The sequence below is a fragment of the Podarcis gaigeae genome (genome assembly GCF_964106915.1).
Source record: "Podarcis gaigeae genome assembly, chromosome: 7".
In the NCBI taxonomy this organism is placed as follows: Eukaryota; Metazoa; Chordata; class Lepidosauria; order Squamata; family Lacertidae; genus Podarcis; species Podarcis gaigeae.
In genome coordinates, this window is record NC_139683.1 from 78,445,218 (window position 1) to 78,461,002 (window position 15,785).

Genomic DNA, 15,785 nt, shown 5'->3' on the forward strand with positions numbered 1-15,785 from the left:
TTGTTGAAATAGATGTTTAGTTATATTGTGCTGTGTCCAAACTCAGTAGACTTATTAAAATCAACAGAATTTGGTGGTTCTGACTAACTTAGGTCCAGTTGCTTTCAGGGAGTTCTGTTCTAATTTTGACTAAGTCGGGATCCAGCCCTTTGTCCTGAGCACCTTTGGTCTTGCATGCTCATCTTCAAATTAGTTGTTGCAGTAATTGTCCAACTCTTCCTCAGACAGTCATCATTCTCTGAACTTATTTCCTGGTTTTCATAGTTTGGGAGTTTGCACATATCCATGCACATAAACCCATTTCTCAATCAGACACATTTTGACAGCTCTCACTTCTTGGTGCAGCTGGAGGTTAGTGATAGATCAGGTTCTGATAGATGCTTCACCTACTTTTGATTTTGTGACGCTTCTTGACAATTGCTCCATCCTTCGTTGTGGCTCAGTGCCATGTCCGTGTCCCCTTCCTCCTCACTAGAGGTAGTGAGGGGTGGGGTTATAACACAAGCAACAAGCAAATGGTGGTGGGGATGAAGTGTTTGGTTGTGGTTTGTGATATAGAAATATGGATATTGAGCATAGGTTGGCACACAATGTCATGAACTGTACCAAGTGCTCATGGTGCATCCAGGTAGATAATATGAGAAAACAGTGAGCACATTTGTAACTTGGATACGTTTCCAAACTTGATTCCACCCTGGGATATTTTCCTGTAAGAACACTGCATTGGTCCAATCTAATTTAAGATAAGGAGCATGAGGATTTTGCATGCTTGTAGGCATAGTGCCAGTCTCAAGGCTCTGAACTAAGGAGAACTGGCAACCCACAGTTGAGCCCAAGTTATTTGTTGCAGTCCTGTGAAGCACTTTAGGTAATGCCCATCCTCTGATACTGCTTCTCTCCCAACTTCCAGCCCAGCTCTGGTACTTGGGATAGGCTCTGTTCATCGTCAGTGAGAAAGCATGGTTGTGCATAATGGCTGTGTTTCTGTATGTTTTTTTGTTTTCTTAATCTTTATCAGGGCTTCCTATAGTGCATTTCATTTCTATTATTTTTGAATAATAGAACTTTGAGAAAACTAATCTAGCCAAAGTTACCTTTCTCTAATCACAGTGGTTTTTAAATTTCTGGGTAGTCATGATACTGGTTACCGTCTACCTTCATTATGGCAGTGATACCAACAACAAAAAACCCTACACATTTCCTGAGCTTGGTGCATTAAAACTATGGGCATGAACAAGTATAGGTGCTGCTGTCGTCATTAGAGCAACTGCTAAATCCCTTCTCGTTTCTTTGTGCACAGAGAGTTTGGATGGAGAGACCCGGAACTTCCAGAAGTCATTCAGATGTTACAGCATCAGTTCCCCTCAGTACAATCCAATGCTGCTGCCTACTTACAGCACCTCTGCTTTGGAGACAATAAAATAAAAGCCGAGGTAAGAGAATTAGTTGTTTAAAACATGTGCGTATGTGTGTTGTACAACATATGTATGCTAAACCACTGTTGAAATTCTGAGCTGCCTTTTTCTTTATGGAGAACTCCAGGAGAACTTCCTATCTGTGCTGTGGTTTACTCCGTGCCAGTGTGGTGTAGTGGTTAAGAACGGTAGTCTTGTAATCTGGTGAACCGGGTTCGCTTCCCCGCTCCTCCACATGCAGCTGCTGGGTGACCTTGGGCCAGTCACACTTCTCTGAAGTCTGTCAGCCTCACTCACCTCACAGTGTTTGTTGTGGGGGAGGAAGGGAAAGGAGAATGTTAACCACTTTGAGAGTCCTTAGGGTAGTGATAAAGCGGGATATCAAATCCAAACTCTTCCTCCTCCTCCTCCTCCTCCTCCTCTTCTTTGTTGCCTTTTTGTGCAGCACACTTCATGAACGGAGGGTTTTTTTGGGGGGGGGGCTTTTTATTCTGTCATTGGGCTGTGTACCAAATTTCAGATTTCTCTCTGTTGTGGAAGTACCTTAAACTTTTTTGATATCACCTTACATAAAGCTTTTAGTTACAGGCAGGTAGAGGAAAAGGGAGCTTCAGAACTATTGTTCATATAGCTATTTCCAGAGCATAGGGAGGCAGATGAGCAGAGCACTGTAATAATAATTTCTTGATCATATATGTATTCCCTCTCATTACAGACATGTGTATTGTTATTAAAGAGTAATGTTTCCTTGATTGGTTGGACTACAACAAGTCATGCCTCCTAGGAATGGTCGCGTTCACACAAAATTATTTGAATCAGTGATACTTTTCGTAATATAGTTATATTGAAAGTTATAGTTAGCCTGATGCCCTGCTCTCTCATATCTCTGTTGAAAGAAATTAGTGTTTTGTTTTGTTTTTAAAAAAAGGATTTGCACCAGGGTCAAATGTGTTACAACCTCATTTCCGCCAACATTTAACGTTTCTGCTTAGCATAGACGCTTCTTAAAAGATGCATCTTTGCCTTTAGCCTGGCTTCATTCATAATGATGGCTTGAGAATTTTCATCACTTTCTGACTCCATAGAATTGTAGGAGGAACATGTCTCTGGACCTCCAGTTGATCCCTGTAATTTAGGATGGTTGTGTGTGTTTAGGCACGGAGCCATTTGCCTATGTGGACCAAATGATGAAAGACTAAAAGGATTGTATTTTTTTTTAAGTCTTCACATCATAGAGTTAGAATGGAATCCCTTGAGCACTAGCAAGTATACAGATGGAAAGTTGTTAATTTGTCAACTAACTTCAAAAAGTCCCTTAGGATCCTAGCTTTTGATGAGCTGACCCATCCACTCTGCTTATTGGATTTTTTTATACGTAAACAAGATTCTTCATAGCAATTAGAGTTGTGTCTACAAGGTCAGAAAATGTGGTTTTACTTGCTCCTTCCTTTGGCTGCAGTGAACCAGTAATTGTGAAGCCATTTCTTGCATATATTGAGTAAAACACAACATTGTGGAATGTGTTTTTTATGTGCTGATACAACATCTTTCTCACTAACCATAACCTGCAGTTGTACATGCTTTTCTGCCATTATGTATGAGCCCTTTGTCATTTTTTGAGACCTGTACTATGCTTCCGATGCACAATGCCCTGGTTTTGGGCCACTTTAGTCCCACTGGAAATCAATTTCAATGGCACTAAAATGACTTTAATCCTAACATTCTAGCTGAACCCACATATGGGTTGCAGACTCTTTTTTTCGCCCCTCTGGACCTATACTTCCTAATTTTTAAAATGCTTTTTCTCTACTCAGTTGCTTAGTGCAGTTTGCAGCAAATGACTATTCTGAAATCACAATTGGAGGGGGAAATAAGTAGAAAATCATTTTTTTTTTTTTTTTTTTGTCTATAATCAGTAACAATGATTCAAGCTGTTAACGTGCAACTATAACAAGCAGTAAGAGTTCTTTGCACTTCAGTACAATTTGTAAATTGCTGGTTTCTCTTTTAGGTAAAATTGTGTTCGTAATCTTCCCCCACCCTCCCCACACACAAACACAAGGAAAAGAGAGTGAAGCTTGAAATACATTGCCCCTGTTTGGGTGACTTCTTGGCTGTCTGGTTAGATTCCTGGATCCCAATATATTAAAAGGACACTTGGCAGAGATGATGATTGTTTCCTGGGCAGGAGCCTCAAGCGGGTTCCTTAGGTGTCAAAAACCATTAGCTTACCCACAAAACACCCCTCATGTTTGCTTTTGTTGATTTCATCTGGAAGGATTTTAATTTTTCCTTTCCAGCTCTTACAATGAAGCATGAATAATTTAAGTGAACTAAATGATTACCATTAGGATCAACTGCATTAGGAAGATCCAGGGTGCCCCCCCTTTGCTATGTTTAAATATTGCCAGTACTTTTTTAAAAATTGGCAAAAACGACGCCGCTGACATTGGTTGCCATATGTCTGAATTTCCCTGCATATTTAGCCAATTTTCACCCGGACACCTCTTGAGGCTGCAGTATTCCGGATATGTCCGCAACTCACATGGTGAGTTCTGGCACTTCTTTTTCTAGAAAAATAGCACTACACATCATTTCCCTAGTTTTGTATATTGTGTCTATTTGAACACACACACACACAATTAAACTGTAGTCAATAACTAAGATCATGGCCACTGGTCCCCTCACCTCCTGGCAAATAGAAGGGGAAGAAATGGAGGGAGTGAGAGATTTTACTTTCTTGGGCTCCGTGATCACTGCAGATGGTGACAGCAGTCACGAAATTAAAAGACACCTGCTTCTTTTGAGAAGAGCAATGACAAACCTAGACAGCATCTTAAAAAGCAGAGACATCACCTTGCCGACAAAGATCCGTATAGTTAAAGCTATGGTTTTCCCAGTAGTGATGTATGGAAGTGAAAGCTGGAACATAAAGAAGGCTGATCGCTGAAGAATTGATGCTTTTGAATTATGGTGCTGGAGGAGACTCTTGAGAGTCCCATGGACAGCAAGAAGATCAAACCTATCAATTCTTTTGGAAATCAGCCCTGAGTGCTCACTGGAAGGACAGATCGTGAAGCTGAGGCTCCAATACTTTGGCCACCTCATGAGAAGAGAAGACTCCCTGGAAAAGGCCCTGGTGCTGGGAAAGACTGAGGGCATGGGGTCCATGGGGTCACGAAGAGTCAGACACGACTAAACGACTAAACAGCAACAACAATAACTGATTTTCATATAACGTGGTAGCCCTGTATACAGTGTTTAGTGTTGAAAGGGAACGGATGAGAGATTTTTCAGCTGAAGGGCTGCAAGCGAACAGAATTGGTTTGGTGAAATGACAGGCTATTTGAGGAGGTTGTTAGCTGCCCAGGAAAAGTTGCTTCACCTAATAACAATTCTTGTCATGCCTCAAATCTTTCTTACTAGGAAGGAAAAGCAAGGAGAGATGGGGAGTGGTGGAAAGGGCACTATGTATTTTAGAAAACTTAATACATAACTCTTTTTTTCCACTCTTGTTAAAAACAAGGTCCATTCTTCTGAAGCAATTCCTTGTGGTTTTAAAGACATGTAAGTCTTTTGTATGAGGTCACCCAACAAAAGAATTGAATTGTTCAGTTTTCACATGCCAATATCATTTTGCTCTGAAAGAAAATGGCAGCCTGTCATTGGTAGCAATGATACAGCAGGTCACATAAGGTTTTGGCTTCCTGTATGCTAGAAAATTAATTTCACCTTTGAAAGCCGCAATACCAGCAGTTTGGGTAAGGATATGGAATAAGGGTCCAGTACCCAGTGAACTCTTCATCCTATTTCTTTGGCTTCCTTACATCCTTAACAGACACCTCTCTAAGTGACAGTAGTGGTTTCATTCACTTCATGCTTTTTTGGTTGTCATGTCATGTTATTTCATTATAAACTACTTAATGTTTTAAAAATCTGTAAGCCATATACAATATAAATGCAAGCAATATCATTAAAATCAAGTGAATGCATGATGGAAACTGGAAACATTTCCCTCTAGCCATTTTCTGTTAAAAATATAGCCTCTGCTATTTTTACTCTAGTAGGTTGGCACAATTTGTTGCCCCCAAAGCCAAACATGGCCCGCTAGCAATGAAGGGTCTGCAAGATACATCTCAATCCCCATTTTTCATACTTGCATGCAGATAGGAAAAAAGAAGTTTGCAATGAGTTCTTCAGACCTTCTATAGAGATTCAAGTAAAACTAGGAAGGGATGTTGTGTTTAAAATGAGTCATGGTTTTAAAATGAGTTTTAGCTATATTTTGGAGATGGGTTGCAAGCAGTTTTGGATTTCCATGGAAAACCAGCAAACACATACCATCAAATTTGAGCGTAGATTTCTGGCAAATGTCTGCTTCCCAAGCTGTGTTGTGTATGAAAGAGAACAGTTGTTTCATAGGCCCATGATATATACAAAAGCCACCTTCCTTGAACATCTTTTTCTGGGAATACGGAGACTTTTCTTTAGTGGGTACATCTCATCAGAAGTGCAGGCCGCATATGTACCTTTAGGGCAAATACAAAGAACAGTTTTCCCATTGAAGAATTTGGGGTACTTGTTATTTAAAGGTTGTTGCAAATTGTAATCCTGTAAAGACAGGTGGCGCTGTGGGTTAAAGCCTCAGTGCCTAGGACTTGCCGATTGAAAGGTTGGCGGTTCGATTCCCTGCGGCGGGGTGCGCTCCCGCTGCTCGGTCCCAGCGCCTGCCAACCTAGCAGTTCGAAAGCACCTCCGGGTGCAAGTAGATAAATAGGGACCGCTTACCAGCGGGAAGGTAAACGGCGTTTCCGTGTGCGGCTCTGGCTCACCAGAGCAGCGATGTCACGCTGGCCACGTGACCCGGAAGTGTCTCCGGACAGCGCTGGCCCCTGGCCTCTTGAGTGAGATGGGAGCACAACCCCAGAGTCTGTCAAGACTGGCCCGTACGGGCAGGGGTACCTTTACCTTTACCTTAAAGGATAAACTATAGCGACCAGAATTCCTGGGGTGTGTGTGTGTGATTCAAATGTGCTTTAAAGGTACGCCATGTATGATGTCCGTGTTTGAGGGAAGGGAAGAGAATGCCTTTGCCTCCTTGTCAACCCAGTGAGGGTCCCAATGAGGCCTTTCCTTCAAAGGAAGGGGCAGCATTAGAGCTTCCAGGGACCTTGTAGGAGCAGTCAAGTTTCCTTGCCCTGTCAGTTGCATGGCTATTGTCCATATCGTCATGGCAACAGATTTCCCCTCCTTCATCCATCTAACTTGACTAAGGAGTTTACGTGCGACACTTCTCCACCACTGCTTCTTAAATCTTGGAAAAAGCAAGATCGAGTCTTCTGTAATAAAAATGAAATGATTGTAGCCCAATGTGTAAACAAAATGTGTATTCCTATAACTTGCCCACCCACAACAATCTATAAAAGTTGACGATCTTCAGGTTTTCTTTGTTTATTTATGAATGAGACTATTCGTTCCTTTGAATGCTCTGTTACGATTGCAACGTTAAACAATCTCATTACAAGATTTGCTGATTTTGCAGGGTTCTCATTCTCCAGATCATTTGTTTTATATTCCCCCCAGAATGATTGTCCTAAAAAGTCAGCCCATGGAGCATGCTTATTTTTAATTATAATCATTATTATTTCTGTTGATTCCCCCCCCCCCCCCAATTTTCTTTTAATTGAAAAAATGTTTTAACTTCCAGGATTTTACTGTCATCTTGGAGCCTCTTGAGGCTGACATATACCTTCTTTTTGCCATTGTTTTTATGAGATTCTTGTAGAGAAATTAGCTATGCTTGTTTTATGAAAGCACACTATTCAAACTCTTAAGCCATATTTTTGTCTTAGACTTCTGTCTCTCTTGGACTTCAGTTGCACGTCTTGGGAAGCAAAACTGTCGTGTGCCAAGACTGCAGAAATATACAGGCCCCTGGATAGGAACAAATTTTGATCCCACCTTGAGATTATGAAGGAGCACTGTTTTTTGTAAAATAAATGAATAAATAAATAATCAGGTGCTACTACTTATATATCGATAAAACTTCATAGGTGCCAGCACAAAATGGCTGTCAAGGGCAGCGAAGAGAGAGACGAGAGAGGTGCCAATACTCTATACTGGTGAGTTCTGTCACCAAATAAAGTCCTGGTGAGGAGAGCTTAGCCATGAGGCAGGTTCAGACAACATTAAGCCAAACATTACTTTAGCTCAGCTCAGCAAATACCTGAAAGAGACTTTTCAGGAGCAAAGCTGTTGTGAATGACTCACTGGGACCTGAATATTCTCACAATCCATTAAGTCATAGTTTGGCTTACCATGTCATATGAACCACGCCATTCTCTCTCCCACCCCCTTTCCAATATAACATTTCCCAAAGTGGTTTTACAATCCAGATAACGATACCAACCTGGAGGGTTGCTTTTTATGATAATGTATGTGGAAGACTTAAAACTAGAGTTAAATAAATGATTATTTATCGTTCTCTATTGATGTGCAGTTCCTGTTAGCTGTGCTTCGCAATGTTATCTGAGTTTGAAACTGTGCATTCTTCTCTACCCTACAGAAAGAGGAAATCAATTGTGATTTCTCCTGTTTACCTCACCTGTACATTGTGCCCAAACAGCTTTTCCATCACCAGAACCAAAACTCCTTGTTTGTTCTGGTGAGGCTCTCAGCTCTTTGCAGACCTAGCAACTGCCAGATCAGACACTGATTATAATCAATAACAGTTTTGCCAGATTAGTTCTCTGAGTGTAGATAATTTGCTGTAGCTCTGTTCCAGAATTATATTAGCTGGTGTGATTTGAATTCTAAAGGTATGGAAGAACCAATTTTGCAATTCATAGCGGTTAAAATGAATTAGATCTTGAAACTGACTTGAACCTTGGATCTCGAACGCCCTGGAACTCAGACGTTTTGGCTCCCAAACGCCGCAAACCCGTAAGTGATTGTTCCGGTAGCAAATGTTCTTTTGGAACCTGAATGTCCGACAGAGCTTCCGCAGCTTCTGATTGGCTGCAGGAGCTTCCTGCAGCCAATCAGAAGCCGCAATTTGGTTTTTGAACGTTTTGGAAGTCAAATGGACTTCCGGAACAGATTCTATTCAACTTCCAAGGCACAACTGTATATGAATTGCACATGTATTATGGGAGATATCCAACAAAATCATTCTGCAAGTGCAAGGACTCTTGGCTGTGCAACAGAACCCCTCTGTTCTGGATTTTCCCCCAACCCTCTGGAGCAAATGGGGGGCACAAAGAGAGGGAGGGGTGGTTCTGTTATGCAATCAGAAATCCTTACACAAAGGGGACTACTTCAATAGTTGCATTAGATGTATACTTTATTAACAACTCAAGCCGCACTTTCCAATACATTCTCAAATTCAAAATAGCACTTGCAATTCCACTAGAATTATTCACTATATTTATAACATTGCAGAGCATTAATCTGCATCATTTGCCAATATTTTTCCAAGGAAAAGCCATTATTTGTGGACTTCATCATGAAACAAGGCACCTTGAGCATACCATTTAGCAACGCTTCCAAGAGCCTGGAGTGTAATTCCTCATTTATCTTAGTGAATTAGTTCATGCAGCACAATTATGTGACATTTGGTTCCTTAGATGATGATAAAGTGAATACTTCATTTCATGTGTGACCTTTACATTCTTCAACTTTGAGAACGAATAAATGTCATCATGTGCAGTGTAGTGTAGACAAAATCTAAACATTATATCTCTGAAGAGAATATATATTTCATTCTCCGTGCCATGTCAGTGATCAACATTTTATCAATTAAGCGTTTATAAAATCATTTGTCACTTGAGATTGTGATTTGTTTAAGTTATGCAGCATCCTTGTGGAATTAGGCAGTGATATTAAGGTTATAGATATACGAACAAATAAATCTATGTAAGTGAAATAGTAACAGATGAAAATGGGAGCTGAATATAAAAATAAACAGGTGTATTCAATTAGAATTTATTTCCTTCATAGCTGAGTTGAATAAAGAGTAGTTAGGTATTCAACCAGGTTTTAGAATGCTTATAGGTGGGGATACTCTATAGCAAACTCGGCCCTCCAGATGTTTTGGGACTACAGTTCCCATCATCCCTGACCACTGGTCCTGTTAGCTAGGGATGATGGGAGTTGTAGTCCCAAGACATCTGGAGGGCCGAGTTTGCCTATGCCTGCTCTTCACTTTGGGCTTTAGGAATGGAAGGAACTGAGTTCTGCATCAGGGCTGCTGTCAGGAGTGTGCCAGCAATAAATCACATGGAGTAACTCTTTATTAGAAGAAACAAGGTCTGCTCAGAAATGCCAGGCCTAATGAGCCCAGCAACTCTTCTTAGTAGGTCTTACCCCAACGAGACAGTTGTGGAGACTGAAGGTCCCTGTCTACTCACAACAACCTAAGTCTCCTCCTCTCCTGGGTCCTTCCCAAGCAATCTGAGACTACTGTGGCATGCCTGCCTTTGCTTTTCCCACTTCAGACCTCTCCTGGTCCTAGGAGATCAGGGGTAGGGAGCTTTTTGCAGCAGGAGGGGGAGACACCTTGACTTCTTCACCAGTCTGCCTCATCTCTGCCTCTTGGCCTCCCTTCTCTCCTGCTTCCGCTTCTGATTCTGGACTTGTCTCTGCCACAGACTCTCCCTGTGCACTAAAAGCTGTTACCTCTTCAGCACCAGACATGTCCTCCACCAAATTGTCTCCTTTTTCTCCCTTTGACCGCTCATTGTTGTAGCACCACCAATCCCCAGGCTCAGCCTTCTTCTCTTGGGTTCCTCAGCTGGTGCCTCTCACCATTCCTTTCTGTCCAGCTAGTCCATGACAGCTTCCTTTTGTGGATTATGAAATTTATTTCTTCATTCGCCTATCCTGGGTAAGTCAGAGTATGGCCATGCAAACACGCTGGCTCGTGCCCACTTTGCTACCTCCTGGGCTTTTTGGGTCAGCATGGTGTGGTAACTAAGCCAAGGTATGTCTTAGACTTAGTATGTTGTCTGAAACTAGGATAGTGGTTAAGGTCTTCCCTCCTTAATCTGTAGCCAAAGTTTGCCCATAAAGTTTGTGGTTAAGGAGGAGAGGCCAGGTTTGGACAACATGCTAAGCCAGACCTTGCCTTAGCTGGCATCCTGAACTGACCTAAAAACCCTGGGAGAAGCAAGCCCCCCACAGGGCTAAGCCATGATTTGGATTAGTGTTGCATACAAGCAGCGACCAATTTGTATGGGGTTATATTTCAAGGCGGGACACGGGTGGCACTGTGGGTTAAACCACAGAGCCTAGGACTTGCTGATCAGAAGGTCGGTGGTTCGAATCCTCACGATGAGGTGAGCTTCCGTTGCTCAGTCCCCGCTCCTGCCAACCTAGCAGTTCAAAAGCACATCAAAGTGCAAGTAGATAAATAGGTACCGCTCCAGCGGGAAGGTAAACGGCGTTTCCATGCGATGCTCTGGTTCGCCAGAAGTGGCTTAGTCATGCTGGCCACATGACCCGGAAGCTGTATGCCGGTTCCCTCAGCCAATAAAGCAAGATGAGCACCACAACCCCAGAGTCGGCCACGACTGGACCTAATGGTCAGGGGTCCCTTTACCTTTACCTTACTATATTTCAAGGCACCACGTGCTTACGTGAAATCGTGGATAATTGGAACACCCATTGCAAAAGCCTGCAAATACCTTGTTCTGCCCCTTTTGGTGTTTCTTTTGTGACAATTTTGAGTCACATCTGGGTTTGGCATGAGGAGCATGTATGTGGTCGTGCACATATCAGACACGCCTAAAACAACTGCTGCCTGTACAAACAAGGCCAAATAGTCTCTCTCCCCACATCCCTTCCACATCCCTTCCAGCTTTTGGTCACTAGACATAACTTATATGTAGCATCAGTTATAACTCATGCTCCTGAATATGCAAATTTCCTAGGCTACACATTAAAGAACAAAGAGCTCATCGTATTTTTCTGGACAGGTTCAGCATGCAAAGTACAATTGTTTTTAAACTTCACTGAAATATTGTATATAAAGCAGTAGCTGGATTCATTTAAATTATGTGCATTAATTGTTTTCAGTGTTAGTGTAGTTACCTAATCTAATGCCTTCTTAATTACAGTTTTGCAAATCTGTTTTTAAATGGGATCTGGGTTTCAAATCCCAATTTAGATTTCCTAAACAAATTAGACATTTTGAACTAATGCAGTAATTTGCATACCATTCCCCTCTTATTTTGAGCTTAAATTGATCCAGCACTTTTTGTAACCTGCAACAAATTACTATACTAATGAAGCTAAATGAAGTCATGATGTTGCAGATAAATGGGTTTCCAATAAATCTCACCTACATTTTCTCCTCAAAGAGATCGCATTGTGGGCCGTTCCTCTCCCTTTCCTATCTATGCTTCTCTAGATCTAGAATTAGGATATGTTTTCCTTAAATTCTAGGGGCCAGACTAATATTATTATTTTTAATGCTTTCTCTTAATTTACCACTTCTTCTTGTTGTTGTTGTTCCTCTTGGCTCTGTCATGTATCTAAGCCAGGAGGTTGGCAAAGTAAGCTTTGGTAGGAAGACAACTACATATTAGATCTAGCCCCATGATTATAATGCTACCCATCTCCTGGATTTTCACCCCTCGTGCAAGGTACTGCTTAAGAAAGAGAGCTGGAGGCCGGGGTGATATCTGACTTGATTTGTACATTTGTACTCTGAACCCCTCTGAGCTACTTCCTCACGTGTTGAAGAAAATGTGTGGATTCTTCTCTCAGCAAACAGACAGGTTGGGGCTGGGGCATTTGGGCAAAGAGTCCACCAAGCCAGCTGCGGCTGCTTTTCATGAAAAACCGAAGAGAAAACATTGCAGAACAGAACACACGTAGTGTTTCATGGGAAGAAAAACATACAATTAGACAGAAGCTGTGCATTTGGTATCAGAATGGCCAATGGATTATCCTAACACATTTATGTGGTTTTCTTTTTAAAAGTAGGCATGGAAGCCTAAAAAATGTTCTGAAAGAAAAAGAGTTTTGAGGGCAGAAAAGCTCTTTCCCCTTTAGAATGTCCTATTTGACCCAGACGGTAGCAGAGTTTTACCGATTGGGAGCCACCCAGAGTGGATGGGGAAACCCAGCCAGATGGGTGGGGTATAAATAATAAATTATTATTATTATATTATTATTATTTTACCAATATTAGGGATATTCCAGAATCTCCCATCTGTCCTTCCCTTGAAAGAACAGGCTGAGGGAGATCCTGAGTAAAGTGGTACCTTGACTTACAGATGCTTCAGATTCCAGACCCAGAAATATTACCTCGGGCTAAGAACTTTACTTCAGGATGAGAACAGAAATTGCGTGGCGGCAGGAGGCCTCATTACTGAAGTGGTACCTCAGGTTAAGAACGGACCTCCAGAACAAATTAAGATCTTAACCCGAGGTACCACTGTATTGATAAAACATGGCGTGTTTGGTGACCATGACACCAAGACTTGGTCTTTCTCTTTTGGCTGCAGTTGTATGCACACTTGAGAGTACACCCCATTGAACACAACAATGGAAGCATTCAAGTAATTAGTGCATAGCTGCTACTGTGTTAAAAAGTAGTGTCTGATAAGGGTCAAAGGATCCAATGGGGTGGGGGGAATGGGGATTAGAAATTCCATGTAGGAAGGGCTGGTTCCTTGTCCCTTCGTACCTGCCAGATGCCATGTGCAGGGTTTCAGCCACAAGAATACAGGGGTAACTCTCGCTCTGAAAAGGCATATCCAAAGGAAAAGGAGGATGTGGTGTGATTTATGAAGGAAGGACATCCAGGAAGAAGAAAAGCACATGGAATATGTCGAGTTTCTTCTTCTTCTGGTCCTCTTGCTTGGAAGGATTAAAGCCCTTCTTAGTGATTATTTTGGCAGAGGACGTGCCATTTTGCTTTCAGTCTCCAGTTAAGTTGCACAGAAACGAACAAACAGGAACGATGCCTCCCTTCGCGCTACCACATACCTATTTATAGAGATCCACTTCACATAAAAATGAACTGAATGGAGGTAACCTGTTTGGGGCAGAATAGTTCATGTTTCCATAATTAAAACACAGTATATTAGATTTATTCACGGGAGATCTTTGTGTTGCTTCTTTTCTATCTTGCTTTAGAAACATGATTGCAGAGATCAAACCCTTATTATGGAATATTGTGGTGTCTGCTGTTAGCAATTAAGGAAGATTTTCTAGATTCTGCAAGCGACAACGCCAATTATTATTATGCCCTTTTCATAAGTGCTACAATGCTGACGGACTTATAATGAAAGATCTTTGGGACGCACTGATAGGCTTTCACAGTTTCAGCGACTTTATTTAATCAGAGTTGGGAGACAGAGAGAGTACGCAGCATGTGAACAAATGTCTCAGTAATTTTCCAGAAAACCATGCCTCTATGTTTCCGATTGATACTTTTACAGAATTACCATACCCACTATAGGTAATGTTAATTAGAGCTGCTAGCCCAAATATAGGCTTGCTGTGATACAGTGGAAAAAATAACCGATCTTTTGCCTGCACTGTTTTATGTATTTATTTATTTATTTATTTATGCACATATTAATATTTATGCTCTGCTCTACTCTCAACACCTTCAGAGTTGTGTAGAACATGACATTGCCATAAAATGATAAAATACTAAGCACAAATAAAAGAATAAGCAAAAGCTGAGCAGGAAAAAGCCAAAGCCACAGTAGCAAAATACAGTGGTGCCTCGCAAGACGAAATTAATTCGTTCCGCAAGTCTTTTCGTCTTGCGAGTTTTTCGTCTTGCGAAGCACGGTTTCCCATAGGAATGCATTGAAAATCAATCAATGCGTTCCTATGGAAACCGCCTTCAGACCAGGTCCGGGGACAGTCTGTTCCCTGACCTCTTCTGAAGGCCAGCGGGGGGCGAAAGTCTTTGCTCCCCCCCCCCGCCTGCCTTCCCAGGACAGCGGAGACTTCTCCGCTGTCCCGGGGCGATCTTAAAATGCTGGCAGGCGGCAGCAAAGCCTTCTCTGCCACCCGCCAGCATTTTAAAATCGCCCCGGGAAAGTGGAGGAATTCTCCGCTGTCCCGGGGCGATTTAAAAGCCCCCGGGAAGGCAGGCAGCGGGGACAAAGACTTTTGCCCCCCCCCCGCCTGCCTTCCCGGGAGAGGGGAGAAACGCAGCGCTGCGTTTCTCCACTCTCCCGGGAAGGCAGGCAGGGGGGAGCAGGTCTTCAGGTCTTCTGAAGGCGGGCAGGGGGCGAAAGTCTTTGCTCCCCCCCGCCTGCCTTCAAAAGCCATCCGGGACAGCAGAGAAACGCGCTGCGTTTCTCCGCTCTCCCGGGAAGGCAGGCAGGGGGGAGCAAAGACTTTTGCCCCCCGCCGGCCTTCAGAAGAGGTCCAGGACCTCTTCTGAAGGCTGGCGGGGGGCAAAAGTCTTTGTCCCCCCTGCCTGCCTTCCCGGGGGCTTTTAAATCACCCCGGGACAGCGGAGAAGTCTCCGCTGTCCCGGGAAGGCAGGCGGGGGGGGAAGCAAAGACTTTCGCCCCCCGCTGGCCTTCAGAAGAGGTTGGGGGGACAGACTGTCCCCGGACCTGGTCTGAAGGTGGTTTCCATAGGAACGCATTGATTGATTTTCAATGCATTCCTATGGGAAACTGTGCTTCGCAAGACGAAAAACTCGCAAGACGAAAAGACTTGCGGAACGAATTAATTTCGTCTTGCGAGGCACCACTGTACTTCCGGGTTTCGCCGCTCGCACATGTGCAGACACTCAAAATGACGTGGGGCATTATTGAGCGTTCGGTGGCGTGTAGCGTGACTGCAATGGGTGGGCGGGTCATCGAACACCCTGGCATCCATTTTAGCAACGAGGCACTCTACCGCGGGGATGGCGTGCATCTGTCGGATGATGGTAACGATGTTTGGCTGGCTGAAATATTCAATGGGATCAGGGATTGGTTACAGGTTTGAGGGTATTGGCGGCGAGCCTGGCTCTTATGGCGGTTAGGCATTGGCAGGGGTACTGTTATGGAAATGAGGTCGGGGGGAGGAACGCCATCACCTCCCCCAAAGCTTGAAGGGTAGTTTGTTAAAGGACTCCGGGGGGCGTCGCCTCGTCCGAAACCTACGGAGGCTAGGGCCTAAAGCGCGCTCCCGAGCGGTAACCCCCTGGGGAGCGCCCTGGGATGTGCATCTCGGGGGCTCCCCCGGTTGGTGCTTAACCCTTCCCGGTTAGACCGGATAGTCTGGTAGGGCCAATGCCTAAAGCCAATACCGCTCTTACCTGTAATCAATAAAGTTGTGGCCATTTTCGCCCATTAACCTTAAATTTGGTGTCCAATGTCTTTATTTACTCTTCTTGGGATGGGG

At 43.2% G+C, this 15,785-nt stretch overlaps 1 protein-coding gene across 6 annotated transcripts in view; it reads left to right on the forward strand.

Annotated features, from left to right (window-relative positions):
• The window catches only part of LOC310848310 (catenin delta-2), a 204,860-nt gene that overhangs the window by 80,227 nt on the left and 108,848 nt on the right, over positions 1-15,785 (forward strand). For all 6 annotated transcript variants that reach the window (XM_083747179.1, XM_083747182.1, XM_083747181.1 and 3 more), the window contains one exon: positions 1,301-1,433. In XM_083747179.1, the coding sequence (XP_083603305.1) occupies positions 1,301-1,433 (133 nt within the window). The remainder of the gene's footprint in view (positions 1-1,300; positions 1,434-15,785) is intronic.